The 17,813-nt window shown below is 49.1% G+C and overlaps 3 protein-coding genes across 31 annotated transcripts in view; 1 reads left to right on the forward strand and 2 right to left on the reverse strand.

The window, feature by feature from the left end:
- Window positions 1-2,730: 2,730 nt before the first annotated feature.
- On the reverse strand, window positions 2,731-5,703 carry UBB (ubiquitin B). 29 transcript variants are annotated; one of them, XM_050322038.1, is made up of 4 exons: window positions 5,543-5,703; window positions 4,328-4,609; window positions 3,614-3,690; window positions 2,731-3,157 (listed from the first exon to the last, which is right to left on the reverse strand). In XM_050322038.1, the coding sequence occupies exons 2-4, from the start codon at window positions 4,601-4,603 to the stop codon at window positions 3,049-3,051; spliced, it is 462 nt and encodes a 153-aa protein (XP_050177995.1). In that variant the 5' UTR covers window positions 4,604-4,609; window positions 5,543-5,703; the 3' UTR covers window positions 2,731-3,048. The 29 variants fall into 29 exon arrangements, with proteins under 29 accessions (XP_050177995.1, XP_050177984.1, XP_050177981.1 ...); XM_050322027.1 differs by having other exon boundaries at window positions 3,614-3,805; window positions 4,215-4,609; XM_050322024.1 differs by having other exon boundaries at window positions 4,100-4,609; window positions 5,543-5,702.
- A 6,574-nt stretch (window positions 5,704-12,277) lies between these two features.
- CENPV (centromere protein V) lies at window positions 12,278-15,411 on the forward strand. The gene is made up of 5 exons (XM_050322042.1): window positions 12,278-12,516; window positions 13,462-13,560; window positions 14,338-14,407; window positions 14,682-14,796; window positions 15,142-15,411. Exons 1-5 carry the CDS (start codon window positions 12,305-12,307, stop codon window positions 15,264-15,266), a joined length of 621 nt encoding a protein of 206 aa, XP_050177999.1. The 5' UTR covers window positions 12,278-12,304; the 3' UTR covers window positions 15,267-15,411.
- Window positions 15,412-15,492: 81 nt separating this feature from the next.
- The window catches only part of PIGL (phosphatidylinositol glycan anchor biosynthesis class L), a 55,066-nt gene continuing 52,745 nt past the window's right edge, over window positions 15,493-17,813 (reverse strand). The window contains exons 6-7 of the mRNA XM_050322117.1: window positions 17,396-17,529; window positions 15,493-16,323 (exon numbers count right to left, since the gene is read on the reverse strand). Of these exons, the coding sequence (XP_050178074.1) occupies window positions 16,225-16,323; window positions 17,396-17,529 (233 nt within the window). The 3' untranslated portion in view covers window positions 15,493-16,224. The remainder of the gene's footprint in view (window positions 16,324-17,395; window positions 17,530-17,813) is intronic.

The following is a 17,813-nucleotide window of genomic DNA, read 5'->3' on the forward strand; positions in this document are numbered from 1 at the left end:
GGCACCAGCCAGTGCCCAATCTAAAATATAAATATTCTTAAACATAATCCCTTGTCAGGACTTGTCTGATAGCCCAGGGGGCTCAATTCATCCACGTGACAGTATTTCTGTAATCGCCAGTCCCACATCATAACATCTAAAGGCTCCAATCTATACACTCCTCGGGCCTTTGAAGGAACATTCCAGCCCTCTTATTCCTAAAATGGAAGTATCTTTCTGCTTGATGTATCCCCTTCTGTAGGATCACAGCCTGTCGGAATGCTCTGCTGACAATCAAACCGCAGCAAAAGAGGAAATCCAGCGGTGAGGTTGGAAAGGAACCCGTTTGTGGAGGAACAGTGACATCCTGTGGCCACCGAGCAAACCTGAATTCCTGCTGCTTTCGAAACAGCCTCCATGGGAAATAGATAAAAAAAAAAAAAAAAAAAAACCAAAAAAGAGAGGAGAAACAGTTGCAGGCACCTACCTGTGGGAATTAGAGCTATTCACTTAATATTTGTATCAAAATAGTTAGCAGAAATTTGTCTAATTTAAAAACTTATATTCCAAGTAAGGCTGCTTTGGATGATGCAGCAATATTCCACACCCATAAAATTTATATGGGCAGCCAAAGGATCTTTGAACACAGCCTTTGGAATTGTGGACAAGGCTGCAGAAATACTGAGGAATTTATTCCTAATGCTTATCTGCCTTAACCCTCACTTGCCCTGTGTGGGGCAGTTGCTGACAGAGCAAAACACCAAATATATCCAAAGCCCAGGGTAATGGGTTGTCTTTTTATGGATATAGGTAATTATTTTAAAGCACAGAAGACTTGGCTGGGGGCTTTGGGTGTTTGATTTGGAGGGTTTTGTTGTTGTTTGGTTTTCGTTTGGGTTTTTGTTTGTTTGTTTGTGGTTTTTTTGAGTGAGGGCAGACTAGAAATTAACTGAAGCAATAAGAAAAAACCCAAAGGCCAGTCATAAAGCTCAGCTTGCAGCAGGATTAAAAGACAATATCAGAATCTGTTGTCAATCTGTGGGAGCATTAGGATGGTTCTCATACCTGGACATGCTCCAGGTGACCCTGCCTTGGCGAGGGTTTGGACTGGGTGATCTCCAGAGGTTCCACCCAACCCTAACATTTCTGTGATTCTGTGATACAGATTCTGGCTAAAACCTATTAAATTCCTATTTTAGTTATGAATAGTTGTCTCTAAGGAGATTTTTGAGGTACCACCACACTGTAATAATAAAAAAATGTATCTTAACATCATTCATATATTGCCTGATCTCTTACTTCATCTTTTGTTAATAATCTCATTGTAATCAATGCACGTTATGCAAATTCATATTCACATTTCCTTGTAACTTCTATAAAACTTGAGAAGGACCTTTATGAGCCAGAGAACATAAAGCAGCCAGTTTTACCACAGAGCAAATCAGCAGCAGGAAAAGATAAGGAATGTAAATTTACTTGGTGTTGAAATCTCCTCTGGACTCTGAACTGCTCAGGGACTGTGAACAGTGAGCAGGGCTATGGACACCCTGCTGGAATGAGTCAGGAACGGCTGGTGCTGGAAGGGACATCTGGAGGTCACCTTGTCCAGCCTCCTTCTCAACCAGGGCCACCCTAAATTGGTTGCCCAGAACTATTATCATGGTTTTGCCCATGACTTTTTAGTGTCTCACAGGAAGGTGCCTGTGGGCAACAGGCCCAGGTGGCTCAACTGCACAAAGCATCAAATCAAAGGTAAAACTGCAGGAAAACTTAAACTAAGGAGGGTATCTCTTGTGGCAGAGATGAGTATTGACAGAACTTTATACTTCTGCTAGCACAGCTACGTGCAGCACACAGGGAAGCAAACCTTGATAAAAACCCAAATATCCTATCAGGGCTATAACCATCAAACCCACACTGAACTTATTGCCATGTGCAGTTTTCTATGAAGAGAATAACATCTCCGCCTAGCTTTAAGTGCAACACTTACCACAGACACTCCGGGAAGTTACACCAAAAGCTGAAATTGGAGAGGAACAGACTTTCACAGCAGCACTACAGTGGGCAAAAAAAGTTAACCAAGTTATCAGGGAAAAGGGCAGCAGCACAGAATCACTGTGCACTCAGCAGATGAGGCCAAGGCTCCCACTTCAAGATAAGCAGCTGACAAAACTTAGCAGGTGAAGACACTGGTAGGAACCACCCTTCCAACCTGGGGAGTTTCTGTGGAAGGGCACATGGATAATTTCATCCACCTTTTAAGACCCAGCTGAACTAAACCAGCCCAACCCCACCTGTTTGGGGGAGTTTTCTTAATTCAGCCCCCCAACAATAAAATAAACCTCCCTCCCCACCCCAAACCAACCAACAAGGAGACAACTCAGATTTTAGTGGAACTCCCTCCCTTCCACCACTAAAGGGTTGTGTAAAACTTCCACCTCAATTAGGTAGTTGTTACACTGCTCAGTCACATTTATATTTAAAAAGAAGTTTCAATAGGGACAGTGAAGGGCACCTTCCCACCCACCATAGGGCAACTCCCCATGCCAGCAACTCCCCCCACACCATCACCCTTCCCACCCACCTCTCAGGACTAGCTGAGACAAACACACAAGTTTACAACTTGCAGCAAAACCCACCCCACTGGAATGACCAGTACATTCCTTTATTCACTTTGCGGCTTTTTGGGGTCTTTAAAGAACTTCTCCCAAACAGAAACATTAAACTCTAAGAATAAGAAACAACATGGTATTAGCACTTAATTTAAGATTTTAATCCAGATCCATTTTAACCACAAGGTTGGTCCTCATTATACATGCAGAGAAGCTTAAACTGCCATGGAAGGAAGCCAAAGCATTTAATACACCAGTTTTACTTGCTTGAACTGAGACAGACTACAGGTTTTAATGTGCAACAGAAAACTTTATTAGCATTTCAACAGACAGTTGTTCAGCAGTTACTCAAGCTTGCATTAACCTTGCATTAACTTAATATTAAGACATTAAAGGAACTACAGTGCAAACACAAGTGCCACTGGCAATCCTGTTGTCAAGCAAGATGCACAAGAACTTAACAGCCCCCCCTGAGGCGCAGCACGAGGTGGAGGGTGGATTCCTTCTGGATGTTGTAGTCGGACAGGGTGCGACCATCCTCCAGCTGCTTCCCGGCAAAGATCAGCCTCTGCTGATCAGGAGGAATGCCTTCCTTGTCCTGGATCTTGGCCTTCACATTCTCGATGGTGTCACTGGGCTCAACTTCCAGGGTGATGGTCTTGCCGGTCAGGGTCTTGACAAAGATCTGCATCCCACCCCTGAGGCGCAGCACAAGGTGGAGGGTGGATTCCTTCTGAATGTTGTAGTCAGAGAGGGTGCGACCATCTTCCAGCTGCTTGCCAGCGAAAATCAGCCTCTGCTGATCAGGAGGAATGCCTTCCTTGTCCTGGATCTTGGCCTTGACATTCTCAATGGTGTCACTGGGCTCAACCTCGAGAGTGATGGTCTTGCCGGTCAGGGTCTTCACAAAGATCTGCATCCCACCCCTGAGGCGCAGGACAAGATGCAGAGTGGACTCCTTCTGGATGTTGTAGTCGGACAGGGTGCGACCGTCTTCCAGCTGCTTCCCGGCAAAGATCAGCCTCTGCTGGTCTGGGGGAATGCCTTCCTTGTCCTGGATCTTGGCCTTGACATTCTCGATGGTATCACTGGGTTCAACCTCAAGGGTGATGGTCTTGCCAGTGAGGGTCTTGACAAAGATCTGCATCCCACCTCTCAGACGCAGCACAAGGTGGAGGGTGGATTCCTTCTGGATGTTGTAGTCAGAGAGGGTGCGACCATCTTCCAGCTGCTTCCCGGCAAAGATCAGCTCTGCTGGTCAGGGAATGCCCCTTGTCCTGGATCTGGCCTTCATTCTCAATGGTGCACTGGGCCCAACTCGGGTGAGGTCTACCAGTCAGGCTGCAAAGATCTGCATCCGTGGATTCTTTCTGAATGTTGTAGTCAGAGAGGGTGCGACCATCTTCCAGCTGCTTGCCAGCGAAAATCAGCCTCTGCTGATCAGGAGGGATGCCTTCCTTGTCCTGGATCTTGGCCTTCACATTTTCAATGGTGTCACTGGGTTCAACCTCGAGAGTGATGGTCTTGCCGGTCAGGGTCTTCACAAAGATCTGCATCCCACCTCTCAGACGCAGGACAAGATGCAGAGTTGACTCCTTCTGGATGTTGTAATCGGACAGGGTACGACCATCTTCCAGCTGCTTCCCGGCAAAGATCAGCCTCTGCTGATCAGGAGGAATGCCTTCCTTGTCCTGGATCTTGGCCTTCACATTCTCGATGGTGTCACTGGGCTCAACTTCCAGGGTGATGGTCTTGCCAGTCAGGGTCTTCACGAAGATCTGCATCCCACCTCTCAGACGCAGCACAAGGTGGAGGGTGGATTCCTTCTGGATGTTGTAGTCGGACAGGGTGCGACCATCCTCCAGCTGCTTGCCAGCGAAAATCAGCCTCTGCTGGTCTGGGGGAATGCCCTCCTTGTCCTGGATCTTGGCCTTGACATTCTCAATGGTGTCACTGGGCTCAACCTCAAGAGTGATGGTCTTGCCAGTCAGGGTCTTCACAAAGATCTGCATGTTGACCTGCAAGACATACAGGTGTTTCAGTTACAGCTATTTCAGTAAAGCCTTTAGTAAATCCTAAATAAAGGGATTACTGTTGCTGTTTCACACTAGGTAAAGACCAATTAGAACGTTTATTTTTTTAAAATCGTATTTTCTACCAGCTTTCTCTAACTTAAGTAACTAACCCTCTTTCTGAAGCACAGTCTGCTGCGTAACAGATTCCTTACACTGCCTTTTACCGGAGTGCCCTTTCACTCAGACGGTCTCCTCTTCACCCCCACAGCGATGCACCGGGGCCCTCAGAGCCCTTTCCGATCCCCGCCCCACTGGGCAGCACTGGGACCCCCAGACCCTCCCGCAGGGCAGCACTGCGGAACCTCAGCACCGAACCCCCGCGCACCGCGGCACCGGAGCTCCCGGACCCCGCTCACACACCCCCTTCCCAAAGCAGCCCCGCGGCACCGGAGCTCCCGGACCCCGCTCACACACCCCCTTCCCAAAGCAGCCCCGCGGCACCGGAGCTCCCGGACCCCGCTCACACACCCCCTTCCCAAAGCAGCCCCGCGGCACCGGAGGCCCCAGAACCCCCCCCCCGGGACCCGCCCTGGGGCGGCGGGGCCACTCCCCCGCCCCGGCCGTGACTCACACCCGCCTTCCGGGCGAGGCGGCTCAGCCTCAGCCTCAACCCCCGCCATCTTCACCACAGCGACACCGCCCTCCCGCACGGCGGTCATTCTGATTGCCCCCTCCTCTACATCCCCCCTCAGCTCTCACCGACGCGGCTCAGAGCAACACGAAACAATGCGCAATTCTGGCCGCCCCCCGCTCCGGCTCGCCCCGCAAACTCCCCCAACCCGCCCAGCAGCGCCCACCCCGCCTGGTTCGCTCCTGCCTAGCAAACCCGCCCCGTTTCTCCCGTTCTGCTCCCCGAGCTCCCCCCGGCGCACTCACGTCTCCGGCCCTGAGCGCTGATCCCTCACAGTGTGTCTGTATCGCTGCAGCTCAGCTCTGCCGAGTGACGCACACCCGCCCCTATTTATCGGGCAACGACCACATAGTCCCCGCCCACCGCCACCAGTGTGTCCATCCGCCTCGCAAAGTAGTCCCCAGGAAAAAAACGCTATTATGGAAAATACTGCCCTTTTTTTCCGCTCCAATCTCTCTTCTAGGCAAAAAAGGAGGTTCCGGAGTCTCAGTAAGGGGGCTCAGACCCTTAAAATTCCATAAATTTCTGAGAACGCGGATGGATCTGGAAGTGTCCTCCCTCGAGGCGCTGCGTTAGGCGGTCGTAGGGCGACCGGGAAGTCCGTCGGTGATTGGCGGGGCGTGACGCAGGGCGGTCGCTGATTGGCTGACGCGAGGGGCAGTTGGCGAGGGGCGGGGGCGGCCGTTGCAGGGAAAGCTCTGGAAGCTTCGGCGCCGCTCGGCGCTGATTGGTGCGCGGTGAGGTCACGCTGTTGCTAAGCGGGCGCCGCCTGGCGGGGCAGATTTCAGGGGGGGAAGGCGGGGGAGTGGGTGAGGGGAGCCCGGATCCTGAGGGGACAGGGATTGGAATTGTGTGACACTGTGGCTTTTTAACCCCTGCCTTAACCCCGGCAGAGCTCAGGGAAGAGCCTGGCACGGACTAGAGCAAAGGTGCCTCCCAAAAAGGAGGGTGACCCTTGGTGCCAGCGATTTGTGACCCCCAGCGCCTCTGACCGACCCCTTCCCTGGGATGGCTGAGAATTCACGGGAAAGCCCAGAACAGTCTGGAGGGCTGGTCCTGCCCCATCAGGCTGAGAGGAAAAGCAGGACTGAGTTGGCAAAGGTGGTGAAATACATAATTTAGGAGTTGGGGGAGCGCTGGTGGCTCCCGGTGTGTCACACGAGCAGCCCCAGTCACGCGGCCCAGCTCCTGAGCTGCCCTTGGAACTGGCTGGAACCGGGCTGACCGGTTAATTCTCTAATGTGAGGCTGCAAAACAAGCCCCGTGATGAAATGCTGACATTTGTAATTCAAATGCTTGTTTACTCGCCTCCCCAGAACAGGAAGCTTTGATCGGTTATGGAGCAACTTCCTTCTGTGAGCTGATTTGGAAATGCGCCCAGGGTTAATTAGGCTTTACCGTACCTTTCAGTCTGTCTCTTAACTCGTTTTATGTCATATTAAAGCTGGATACACAAAGTCCAAGAAGGTTTTTATGTGTTTTCTAGCAGCTTTATCTGCTGCTCCTTCAGTGAAGGCAAATGACCTTGTTCAATCCTCGCCTAACAAAGCATCAGCACTCGTGTGAGATTCAGCACAGAGCTGTTCTATTTCCCCCTACAAAAACCCCAAACCTAGACAGAAGTACAAAACCACCAAAAAACCTCGCCACCATCAACAAAATCCTTTTGCTTTCTTTTCTCCTCACAGGGTTTCTAGAACTCCCTGGTTTACAGTAAAAAGGAAATAAATCATCCTAACAATAATTACTGGCACTGTAGAAACAGGAAGAGGGGAAAAAATGGTAACTGGAACGTTCGGAGAGAGCTCCATGGCAATAGCCAACCTCGGAAATATTGTTTGGCTACATAAATTTAGAGCAAAAGGCAGAGTTGGGCAATTTCCCATTGGTATGCTCTGTGCTGCCAGCTTTGCTCAGTGTTTCCAGCAGGCTGGTTTTGTTTGGTGGTGCCAGGGGGACTGAATGTTTGCTCCAAGGCTGGCCTGGGCATGCTGCACATCCCAGGCTCAGCTCCAGGGACAGACTCTGCCACGGAGTCTGGAGAGGGAGGCCACGAGGAACTAATATTTACAAATGTGAAATGGCACGTCTGTAAAGCTGGAGATGAACCACAGGCTAATGTAAAGCCTGGGCAGTGTCTGAGCAGATCAGACTTGTATTAAGGATTTCTCCGTGCATGTCTCCCTTTTTAATGTCCTTGGAGGTGGAGAAGAAGAAATTTCCGTCAATTTTTCCTTTCTGTATAAACCAAAAAGCAGAGGAGCTTTAATTTGTTTTGGTTTTTTTCTCCTAAGAATGGCTAAATCCTGATTGTACAAAGCACATGTATTTAACAAACATTCCACTCTTCCTCCAGTGGCTTCTGGTGAATAAAAATCATGAAGCAGCTGACTCTGAACTGTATATAAATAAATGCAAAGCTGAAAAAAACCCAGAAATCTGTATCTTGTGACTGGCCTGGCTGCACAGGTGGCTCCAGCTTTCGCCAGGGCATGGGGCCTGCAGTTGGGAACACGTATTTCCTTCCAAGTGGTTTCAAAAGTAGGTCACTGGGCAGTAGTACAAAGCAACCTACTTTCAGAGGAGAAGAATCTGGGGTCAGGGAAGTGTTTCCAACGAATCTGTACATTCTGGAACACAAGCTGGGGCTGCTTTTTATGTAGGCTAATGTCCTAGCAACGAGGGATCATTTTTCCATGAGCAATGTGGACTGAGGCAATCTGTTCATCTTTAGTTACAAGGTTTAGCTTGGGACAGCCTGTCAGGCCTTCTGAGGGTGTGCTGCAAGTCCAGTTACTGTTCTTTGTTCAGACAAAAATAGGGCTACTTGCCACAGGGAAGAAACCAATATGTATGAACTATACATATATATATTCCTATCTCATAACATTACTCACACCTACCTCAGATCTCTCTCACTGTTTATAACACAGGATAATTATATTTACTTATTTACAGTCGTGGAGATAAATATATCCTCCCCAAGCCTGTAACACTGCAATAAGACCCAGACTTTGCTGAAGTTCCACCCACGAGACAAACAGACTCGTGGCATGTTGCTGCTTGTCCCCGTGCTGCCAAGTTCAAGGGTTACAAAAATAGTGAGTCATAATTCTAAGTACTGAGAGATTGACTGTAATATTATCAGATTACCAAAAAAAGACAACTCGCTGAGTTTTGTTTTTAAAGCCTTGTGCTAAAAAAAAACCCACCACCTTCAATAAACAAAGTTTTTATTAAGCTTCCAACTTCAGGAGCTGAAAGCATAAGAAAAACAAATAGATTGGTAGTAAAAGGAGAAAAGTGAGGGATACTCCTCTGTCTCCCTGTTTGTTTTAAGAATATTTTAACTCTGCAGGACACATGGGATTCAGCTGTAAGATCTGTGCTGCCCTGATAAACAGGCTTGGGCACGTCTCTCTCTGCAGGTCTGAATGACCCAGAGGAACGTGTGTCTGTTCACTCTGCTCTGATGGAAGGAGACTTACAGAGGGCATTTTATAAAGCCACCATTGGGCTAAAATCACAGGCTTGTGTCTGCATGTTGTGCCAGTGAAAGCAACAATTAATAACTAGGTCTATTCTAAAAATTACTTGTCTGCCTGTCTCCAGTCTGCCTCCCGCCCTGAGTGTTTTGGATCCGATCCAAGCTGCAGTGCAGGGAGGGAGCTCTTTGTTCTCGTCCCCTCTGCTGCCTCGGAGCCCTTTCAGCTTCTGGTTTCTGGGGTGAGGAATTTCAGCAGGGTAGCAAAGAAGCACCTTGAAAAACAGACAGACAGACAGACAGACAGATAGAAGTAAGTCCTAAAATGCTGTTAACCATTGTTAATATGTTCAGTAGAATCCCTGTGACAGTGAACAAAAACAAACACTGCCAAGGCTGTTCTGACCAGGCTTTATCCATTGGCCCAGGGGTGATACCTCCTGCACTTTGTTTTCAGATCCAGCTTGGGTCCCTTGATGGTGAGGAGAATGTCCAGAATGCTTCCCCCTCCACTAGGACACTAAAAACCAAGCCCTGACATTTGTGTCCCCTGAACATACCACGTAGTTTTAACAACCTGTTCTTTTCAGCGTGGTGTCAGCTATACACAACTCCTAGTCCCCTGCTTATTCGATAAAAACCATCACAGTTCCTAATTCCTTTTCACAAACATGTAGCTGCTTTCAGTGCTGCTTTGGGGATGAAAATGCTCCCACAGACAGAATTTCAATGTGGGCTGTGAGCCAGAGCTGCAGAGCTGAGTCATTGTTATACAAGCAGAGCTGAGGTGGCACAGAAAAACCTGTTTGTACTTTAACACTGGAACACGTCAACTGTTGGACTTTGAGTATCACAAGCCACCTACACAGAGAACCAGCTGTGATTTACTGGACTTTTCCTCTTGTCTATCCCATCATCCCTCTGGATAATTCTTCCTTCTCCATTTTGCTTCGCAAGCTTAAGAGCAAATACATTTTTTGTCAAGCTATTGGCCCCTACTAAAATCTGGCAAACATTGCATCAGCTTTGGAATAATGAAATGAAAGCTGTTAAATCTCTGGACACTACAAAGCACCTGCTGCCCAGGTACACTGACAATACAGTATGTGATCATTGAAATTTAGGGCTTTCAACTCAGAGTACCTGTGAAATTTGTCATCATCCAGAGCTCCCCTGTAAAGCTCTTGAACTGATTATTTACGTGAGAGCCAAATTTGAGCTCAGAGAAGCCTCTGCAGTAAAATAAGGAACAAGTGAAAAAGTAGGAAGAATTTCTTTACTGTGGCCTTAGGAAACCAAACTGCATTTTGTTCTTCCATTTGTATCCTCCAGTTCTTTATCCTGAAACATCACAGGGGAACAGAATTTAGCTTCTCAAAACGCTTTCTACATTTAAAATAAGCTGAATTAATTGTGGAGGGGCACAGAGAGCAACAGATTTGCAGATCTTACAAAGACTGCAAACTCAGTAGAGTTTTCTCCCTGGATCTGCTTTTTGAACATGTACAGGTGCAAGTGGCTCCTGTCTTACAGGGAGAAGGTCATTTCTGTGAACTGATCACTAACAAACTCCTAAAATACATTCTGGATGTCAGTGTAGAGCAGTTCAGTGTTTTTAGGACAGGACAGACCATGTAGGCTGAAACCTGTGCCTGCTGCTGGTGTCTGTGCTGAAGGGGAATGAACCCCTGCTGGAACCTGCACAGGCTCAGTTTCAGTGCCTTTCCAGTTTCACCTCAGCGGCTTTTTCCTCCCAAAATATAAGGTGACTAACACGAAATCTAGCGTGACTAAAGGTCTGGGAGTGGCTCAGATCAGGAGCTGCAGATGAACACGCTGGCATGGGCCAGAATTTGTCACACAGGGTGTATTAAAATGGTTCCATTAGAATGAGTAACCAGTGCAGAGGTTTACAGGAGGGATGACAGGAAATTGCAACTCAGTGCCCTTTCCTATCATGGGAGAAGTGCTGAGCCACAGGATTGTTATGCAAATCGTGGTATGTGCCATCTCAGGACAGCAGCCTGCACACTGTGCTAGCATGTTTTTAAAGCTCTTTTCCAGACCAGAGAGTGCTGAGAGATGTTTCATTCATCACTGTCCTGTTGCTTTGACATATTCCTGGCTGAGACCTGACCTTCTGCCTCTCCACAGACCGTCAGCTCACTTGTTTACATCTTTCTCCATTCCTCTTCTTGGAAAGGGCAAGACATTAAGTCCTGTTGAATACAAATCCTTGATTAGAAGTCAAACAAAATGAACGTCCAGTCCTGCAACACTGGGCACAAAGTTCATCCTTGGAGTGATTTCCCCCCCCCCCCAACCAGATATGCCTTGGACACCTCAAAAATTTGGACTTCTCCCTGCATTGAACAGTTTTACTTGAGAAACAGCACTGGCTTTCAGATGTTCAGGAATAGCTTTTTGTGAGATATTTACCACTAGTGGAGTGATGTCACACAGTGATCTTGTGTCTAAATGAGGGTTGTGCATAGCAGAGATGTGAAACAACAGCAGCCCCTCAGGTCTGCACAGACCTTCACATCCTTGAGTATGTTCAGAATGAGAGGGAAAACCTCGGGCTCATGCCTGTGGATAACTGGCATACCTGGCCTAAGCAGGGGTTTGAGGTGGGAGAAGTGAGCCCGCTGTCCCTTGGGACACACCGTGAACAGTCTGGGCCATGAACGTCCTTCCAGCTTTGCTTGCTCACAGTGCCCACCTGCCCTGGCCCTGCTGCCCCACACCCTGGAATCATGGAATCACAGAACCACTGGAAAAACCTTTAGGATGTCCCCCAGCACTGCCAAGTCCACCACTAAACTATGTCCCCAAGTGCCACATCCAGTCGTTTCTTGAACATTTCCAGGGATGGTGACTCAACCACTTCCTTGAGCAGCCTGTTCCAGTGCCTGAACACCCTTTCGGTGAATAATTGTTTTCCTAATATCCAACTTAAACCTCCTCTGATGCAACTTCAGACCCTTTCCTCCCATCCTTTCTTGTCCGTCCCCCCCCGGTTCCACCCTCCTTTCAGAGACTTCTAGAGAGCAATGAGGACCCCCCTGAGCCTCCTTTCCCGCGGGCTGAGCCCCCCCAGCTCCCTCAGCCGCTCCTCATCTCACTGGTGCTGCAGCCCCTTCCCCAGCTCCTCTGCCCTTCCCTGGACACGCTCCAGCCCCTCAACGTCCTTCTTGTCGTCAGGGCCCCAAAACCGAACGCAGGGTCGGAGGTGCGGCCTCACCAGTACCGAGTACGGGGTGTGTGTGTGAGGGGAACACGCACAACCACTACCGTGGTCTTGCTGGCCACGTTGTTGCTGTCACAAGCCAGGCCGCCTTTGGCCTCGTCGGCCCCCTGGGCACACCCCGCCCCTGGGCGCCCCAGCCCCGCCCCGCTGTCCCGCCGTGTCCCAGCCCCTTCCGCGCCGCGGCCGCCTCTCGGGGCCCGCTCCGCTCGCTGTGGCCGCTCTCGCCGCTCCCGGCGCGGGGGCGCCCCCCGGTGGCGGCGGGCGGGGCGGTGCATGGGGCGCTGCCGGCAGAGCGGCGCGGCCGCGGGCGGGACCCGCCGGGCGCGGGGCAGGAACGCGGGGGGCTCCTCGCCCAGGGGGAAGGCCGAGCCCCCCCGCGCCCCCGGCCCCTTCGATCTGGGGGCGCAGAGCGGGCGCTGGGCCGCCTTCCAGAAGCGGCACGGGCTGAGCTGCGAGGAGGCGGCGCGGCTGCTGCTGGACGCGTAGTGAGTAGCGGGGCCGCGGTCCGGCCCCGGCCCGTGGCAGCATCGCTCTCCCGGCCGCTCCCGCACAGCGGTGCAGGGGCTTCGGGAGGTGCCGCGGAGGGCGGCGGGGGCACCCGGGGTGTGGGGAGGGGGCGCAGGCACCACAGGGAAAGTGGCTTTTTCTGCCTGTTTTACCCCTCTCCCGGCAAAAATGCCCTTGGGGGCACCGCGAGGCTCAGCTTCTGAATCTCCACCCAGTTTCCTGTGCTCGCTCTGCCCGGAGCGCTGCACATCATCGCCGCGCTGTAATCAGTCAGTGTCCGTGGGAGGGAAAATCTGTAAGGAAAATGTTTTTCCCATGCGTTTTGTGATTGACCGGGCGCGGTGAGTCTGCCCAGCTTCTGTGGAGGCAACTCAGAGAGAGGGAGAGGCACAGGCTGAGAAATTCCTTGATCATAAAGTTCCCCTGCAATTACAATCTGAAATAAATCACGTTTCAAATATTATGTAAAATCCAGTTATCTCTGCTTTTTCCAGCTTTTAAATGGAGCAATATTAGTGGTGCTGGAGGAGTTGTGGGGAAAATTGTGGGAAATTTCAGTTCTCAGTTCCAAGCAGGTTGTCCGGTTTCTGTAGGGTTGTGCAGGACACAGCTGCAGCCTGGGTGACACTGTGACCTGGACTGTGGTGGGCAGCTCTCTTATACAGAGTGGAGGGTCCCTAGAAATGCTATTCTTCTTTCCTTTTCACCATTTTAATTAAAGTACAAAAGCAGTTGCTGTTAGGACAAAGTCCATTCCCTACCTCACTCTGACCCATGGTATTAAAGTACATTTGATTGGATACATTTCCTGGTGCTCTGCAATTGCTCAAGGCAGACATGAATAATGTTGTATATAGCCTTACTGCTTTCTTGGCCAAAAAAAGAGAGTATGATCACAAGAGCTCTGTTGTTTCTCTCTCCAGTGAATACAGAGGTTTGGTCAAGCACACAGGAGGCTGTCACTGCGGAGCCGTCCGATTTGAGGTCTGGGCTTCACCAGATCTGCACGTGTTCAACTGCAAGTGAGTTGTTTTGTTCCCTGTTCTCATACATGAATATCAGCTTGTCTGCTTTTGCAGCCTTAGAGCTAAAAGATGAGACAGCTGCAGAACACCCTCTGAGCTGTTTCCATTGGGTTTGCCCCAGTTATGTCCTGATCCAATCTGAGATCAGCGCCAGGGATTTCAGGTGCTGCAGGACTTCAGGTCTCAGAGCCATGCTCATGCAGAAAGTGTCAGGAGAGATCTAGTGAGTGCAGGTGCTCAGCCATCTGCTTTATATTTCCTCTCAGTCAGTGGGTTCAGAGCACATTGATCCTTTTTTAACCTGGTCTTCTCAAGTGACAGTACATCTCTGACCACATGCCTCAACCTAAGCCACTCTCTGATTTCATCAGTGATCCCCCTTTGCTTGCAAGCACTTTGCTCATGGGTGAACTTCTGAACTTTGCTTTCTTGTTTGCAAAGCAATTAATGTTGGCAAAATTGGCCAGGCGTGGTCTGAAAGATTTTTCAGGGCTAGAGTGCGTCCTTAAGAGTTGTGTATGTGAAGAATATAATGTTTGGTGTAGGAAGATACCTTATGGGGGTACCTGTGTAGAGTCAGTCTGTTCCATGGGTGTGCTCAGCCAAACACTTCTGACACCACAAGTCCACTTTCACCACTTACCTCTGTGAAGCCACCCAGGAGCCATTCCAACTGTCAGTAGAATTTCTGTTGTCAAGAGGTCCCTGCTAGATCTGACTGCTGCACTACAACTTGTCCACTGCTTCTAGAAAGGTCTGCTTTTTCTTTTACAGTTGCAGCATTTGCACAAAGAAACAGAACAGACACTTCATTGTGCCAGCGTCACGTTTCAAGCTGCTGCAGGTAGAGTAAAGCACAGTAAGAGCATGGCCATGAGCTTGAGCAGTATAATCCAGTGTTAGCCTGGATCCAAGCAACACCCAGTTTTCTATCCTAAATTTGTGTGTGGCTGGCTGGGGGAAATGGCACAGGGGCTCATGAATGCAGAACTCTGTGTCTCAAGAGAGGAAGGTGGTATTTTAAATTTTCCATTTCTTAGCTGTAGGCCCAAAGTAATTTATCCATGTATTTATATAGAAAACCTATTTACATAGAAAACTGCTTCTCATTTGCTCAGGGTGCTGATAATTTGACAACATACACCTTCAACACACACCGTGCCCAGCACACGTTCTGCAAGACCTGTGGTGTCCAGAGCTTTTATACTCCTCGTTCCAACCCAGATGGTTATGGTAGGTACAAAGAGGAAGCTGTGGTAACCAAACTTATCCACCAAGCAACCCTTGAGTAAAGGCTCCACTGGATGCCAGCAGGACAGCAGGCAGCAGCATGTGTCTTTAAGAGTTTGTCCCTAAAGTGTTCAACATCTGGAACTGCAGCCTGAACCTGTAGCTCCTCCATAAGAAACAGTCTTACCTATGATGTGTGGGCTTGTGCCTGGGACAGGAGTCTCATCCAGGCTCCTCAGCCTTACAACAATAGCACTGATACTCCCTGGGATGCCCCATCCAGGAGTGGTGCAGGCATCTCCCTCACTTTCTGAGAAGCAGGTTTCTCTGTGCTCTGTCTTTGTTCAGGAATAGCTCCCCATTGCCTGGATGATGGCACCGTGCAGACCATTATCACAGAGGATATCAATGGCAAGGAATGGGAGAAAGCAGTGAAGGAGCATAAGACCATCAGAGACATGTCAAAGCCCTGACACAGCCTTCCAGCAACTGAACTCGGAGCACTGCTGTGGAACTGCAGTCTGGGATTTCCTGGGTGATGGATGGTGAAATCAATCTCTACATTACTGTTATCTGTCCTCTGTTTCTTAAATAAATCTTTCTATGCTGATTGTCTCATTCCTTTGTGACTTTCAGTGTTTTACTCTTTAAAGCACTCCAGGGTTGCTGGTTTGGCACTTTGCCTTTAGCTGTGCCAAAGTTTAAGTCACCATATAAAAGACATAGTTACAGTCTGGGTGTCTTGCACCTCATTCCTACGTCCTGCTGAGACTCTTGTGAGTTGATCTTGAGCCCCACGTTCTGAAGCAAGAAGAAATGCTCGTGTTTCATGAGGGACACTCTGAGGAGGTGGAGCCTGCAACACAATATGTATGAAAGAAGCAGCAGCAACAGCAAAGATCAGTGCAGTTAGAGAAATTCGTATTATTTCTGATGTTTTATTCAAAAGCTTTGGCTTTTTAAAGTTCTGACTGAATAAGGAATGTCTTTGTAGATCTGGTATCTGTGGAGATAGCGTGTCCTTTGAAAAGTTCCTCCTGATACCTGGACTTTACAAAAGCACCAAGAGACAGTTGCCAAGCAGTCCTTGCAGCTGTATCTTCTTGGGGAAATAGTTTTTGCCACATCTTCTCCAGTGCAGAATACTCCTGTACTCAACTCCTAATTAAGTTAATCCAAATTTCTCATCCTAGTTAAGCTTCTACAGTGAGAAAACAGAGCAGCTGTTAAACCCTGTTCATCTCAAGTTATCAGGCAACAAGACATTCAGAGGGAAGTTCCCACTCCTGGTTTCTGTAGCCTGCAGAATGCTGCACAAAGAGCATCCCATCCTCTCCAGCCCATAACACAGGAGTTTCTTTTAGTCCTGGGCTTGGCATGGTCCTTTTGTTTTGGTCATTCTTCTCTCCTGGAGTTGTGAGCCACGTCCTGCTACAGGAGGTGCAGAGAATTGACCACCATGTACCGTGAGAAGAGCACGTAGAGGTGACGGAACCAGAGCAGTTGGCTGCGATGGCACCGCATGGCCCTCTAGGAGGAAAAAGAGGGGAGAGAGCATTACAGGAACCTTCCAGGCCTCATGTGAGGGCAGTTTCCTAGGCCTCCTTTTCTAGGGCAGTTTCCTAGGCCTGCCAATTTATAGGACAGCCTGTTTTCAGTGAGCAGGGGGAGGCTGCCTAATCCATGGGGCCTTTCTGCCCCCGTGTTGCTGGTGTTGGGCTGCCTGCTGTTCAGAGGGTCCTGTTCAAAGGACATTATCAGCTGCAGATTGGTGCTGAGACAGTGTATTTATCACTTATAACTCCTCCTCCCCACGTGATCTCATGCCTGAACGTTCACATGCTGGGGAAGCAGGAACCTGATAGGTGAGTATCTGGGAACGTCCCTGCATTTGCTTCCGACCACACACTGCCAGCTGAAACCGAATATTTATAGTGCACCAGCCCAGAAAGGTCAGGTTTCAGAAACAAAAAACACATGGGAATAATGAACACCACCTCTATCCGAGCAGTTTCCATGTGTAACTCTCCAGTTCAGCAGCCTCAAAAGCAGGAAAGTTCTGCAATTTGTGAATTAACAGCACTGTTTTCTGGGCAAACATTTTCATGCTATGGAAGGGGAGCTAATCAGATTCTGATACAGGGAAGTGTGGACTAAATGTGTGAGATCTCATGCAGCAAAATAAAAAATGCATAGTAAAGAAGGGAACTCTTTGGACCATAAGTTCACAGGCTGTTTCCATCTTTAGTTAGAGCTGTGATGCAGGGATGCTGCTCCTGGTATGGAGTCATGCCAGTCTTTGACAGGCCACTCATATATTCAGAATATTATGTTGGATCCAGTCTCCTCTGAAATGCATACTGCATCCTGGGCACTGTAAAACTCAGTGCTCTGAGCTGCAAATCTGCTCAGCCCCATCCTGTCACACAGCACATGAGGTAACCTGTCTTGTCCATTCATGTTTTACAAATCCCTGCAGACATTCCTTAGTGACATTTATAACCCACTTACGAAATTCCCCGTGAATGTGACACTCCTGACTAAAGTCTTCACAATGATGACGAGCCATTCGAGCAGGTGAAGCAGGTGCCACACATCTCACCTTGGCTTGCTCGGTCTCCTCCTCTGTGAGGATGAACAGGGCATCCCTGGGCAGGAGGCAGGAGATGGGCACATCCAGGAAGGAAATGTACTTCCTCAAGAGATTTACTGACTCGAGCACGAGCACACGGCACCCTGCACAGACAAAGAGGGGAATTATTTCAAAACAGTGTTGTAAGGTGTCCTTCTCTTCAGGCTCAGCAGGTCTCAGGATCCTGGTGCAAAAGGGGAGCAACTTTTCCTGATGCTTCCACCAGGACCTCTTGGTGCCCAGTGCATGTTTATGACCACTTGTACCAGTCCTTATTCAGTATATGACTATTTGTAGTCTACAGTTTGTTGAAAGCAAAACTAGCTTTGACTACCCCAAAACTATTCCTACATAATGATGATTCTCTGAATGCAGGCACTCTATCACA

Source organism: Myiozetetes cayanensis, unplaced genomic scaffold (assembly GCF_022539395.1).
Source record: "Myiozetetes cayanensis isolate MyiCay16 unplaced genomic scaffold, myiCay2020 scf27, whole genome shotgun sequence".
Lineage (NCBI taxonomy): Eukaryota > Metazoa > Chordata > Aves > Passeriformes > Tyrannidae > Myiozetetes > Myiozetetes cayanensis.

Excerpts from the sequence above, each read along its gene's own strand:
- CENPV (XM_050322042.1), top strand. The coding sequence starts at position 12,305 with ATGGGGCGCTGCCGGCAGAGCGGCGCGGCCGCGGGCGGGACCCGCCGG. Across the intron at positions 13,561-14,337 it reads CTGCACGTGTTCAACTGCAA|TTGCAGCATTTGCACAAAGA; the intron begins GTGAGTTGTTTT and ends TTTCTTTTACAG. Across the intron at positions 14,797-15,141 it reads TTCCAACCCAGATGGTTATG|GAATAGCTCCCCATTGCCTG; the intron begins GTAGGTACAAAG and ends GTCTTTGTTCAG.
- UBB (XM_050322041.1), bottom strand. The coding sequence starts at position 4,603 with ATGCAGATCTTTGTGAAGACCCTGACTGGCAAGACCATCACTCTTGAG. Across the intron at positions 3,787-3,967 it reads GCACCCTCTCTGACTACAAC|ATCCAGAAGGAATCCACCCT; the intron begins ATTCAGAAAGAA and ends TCTGACTACAAC.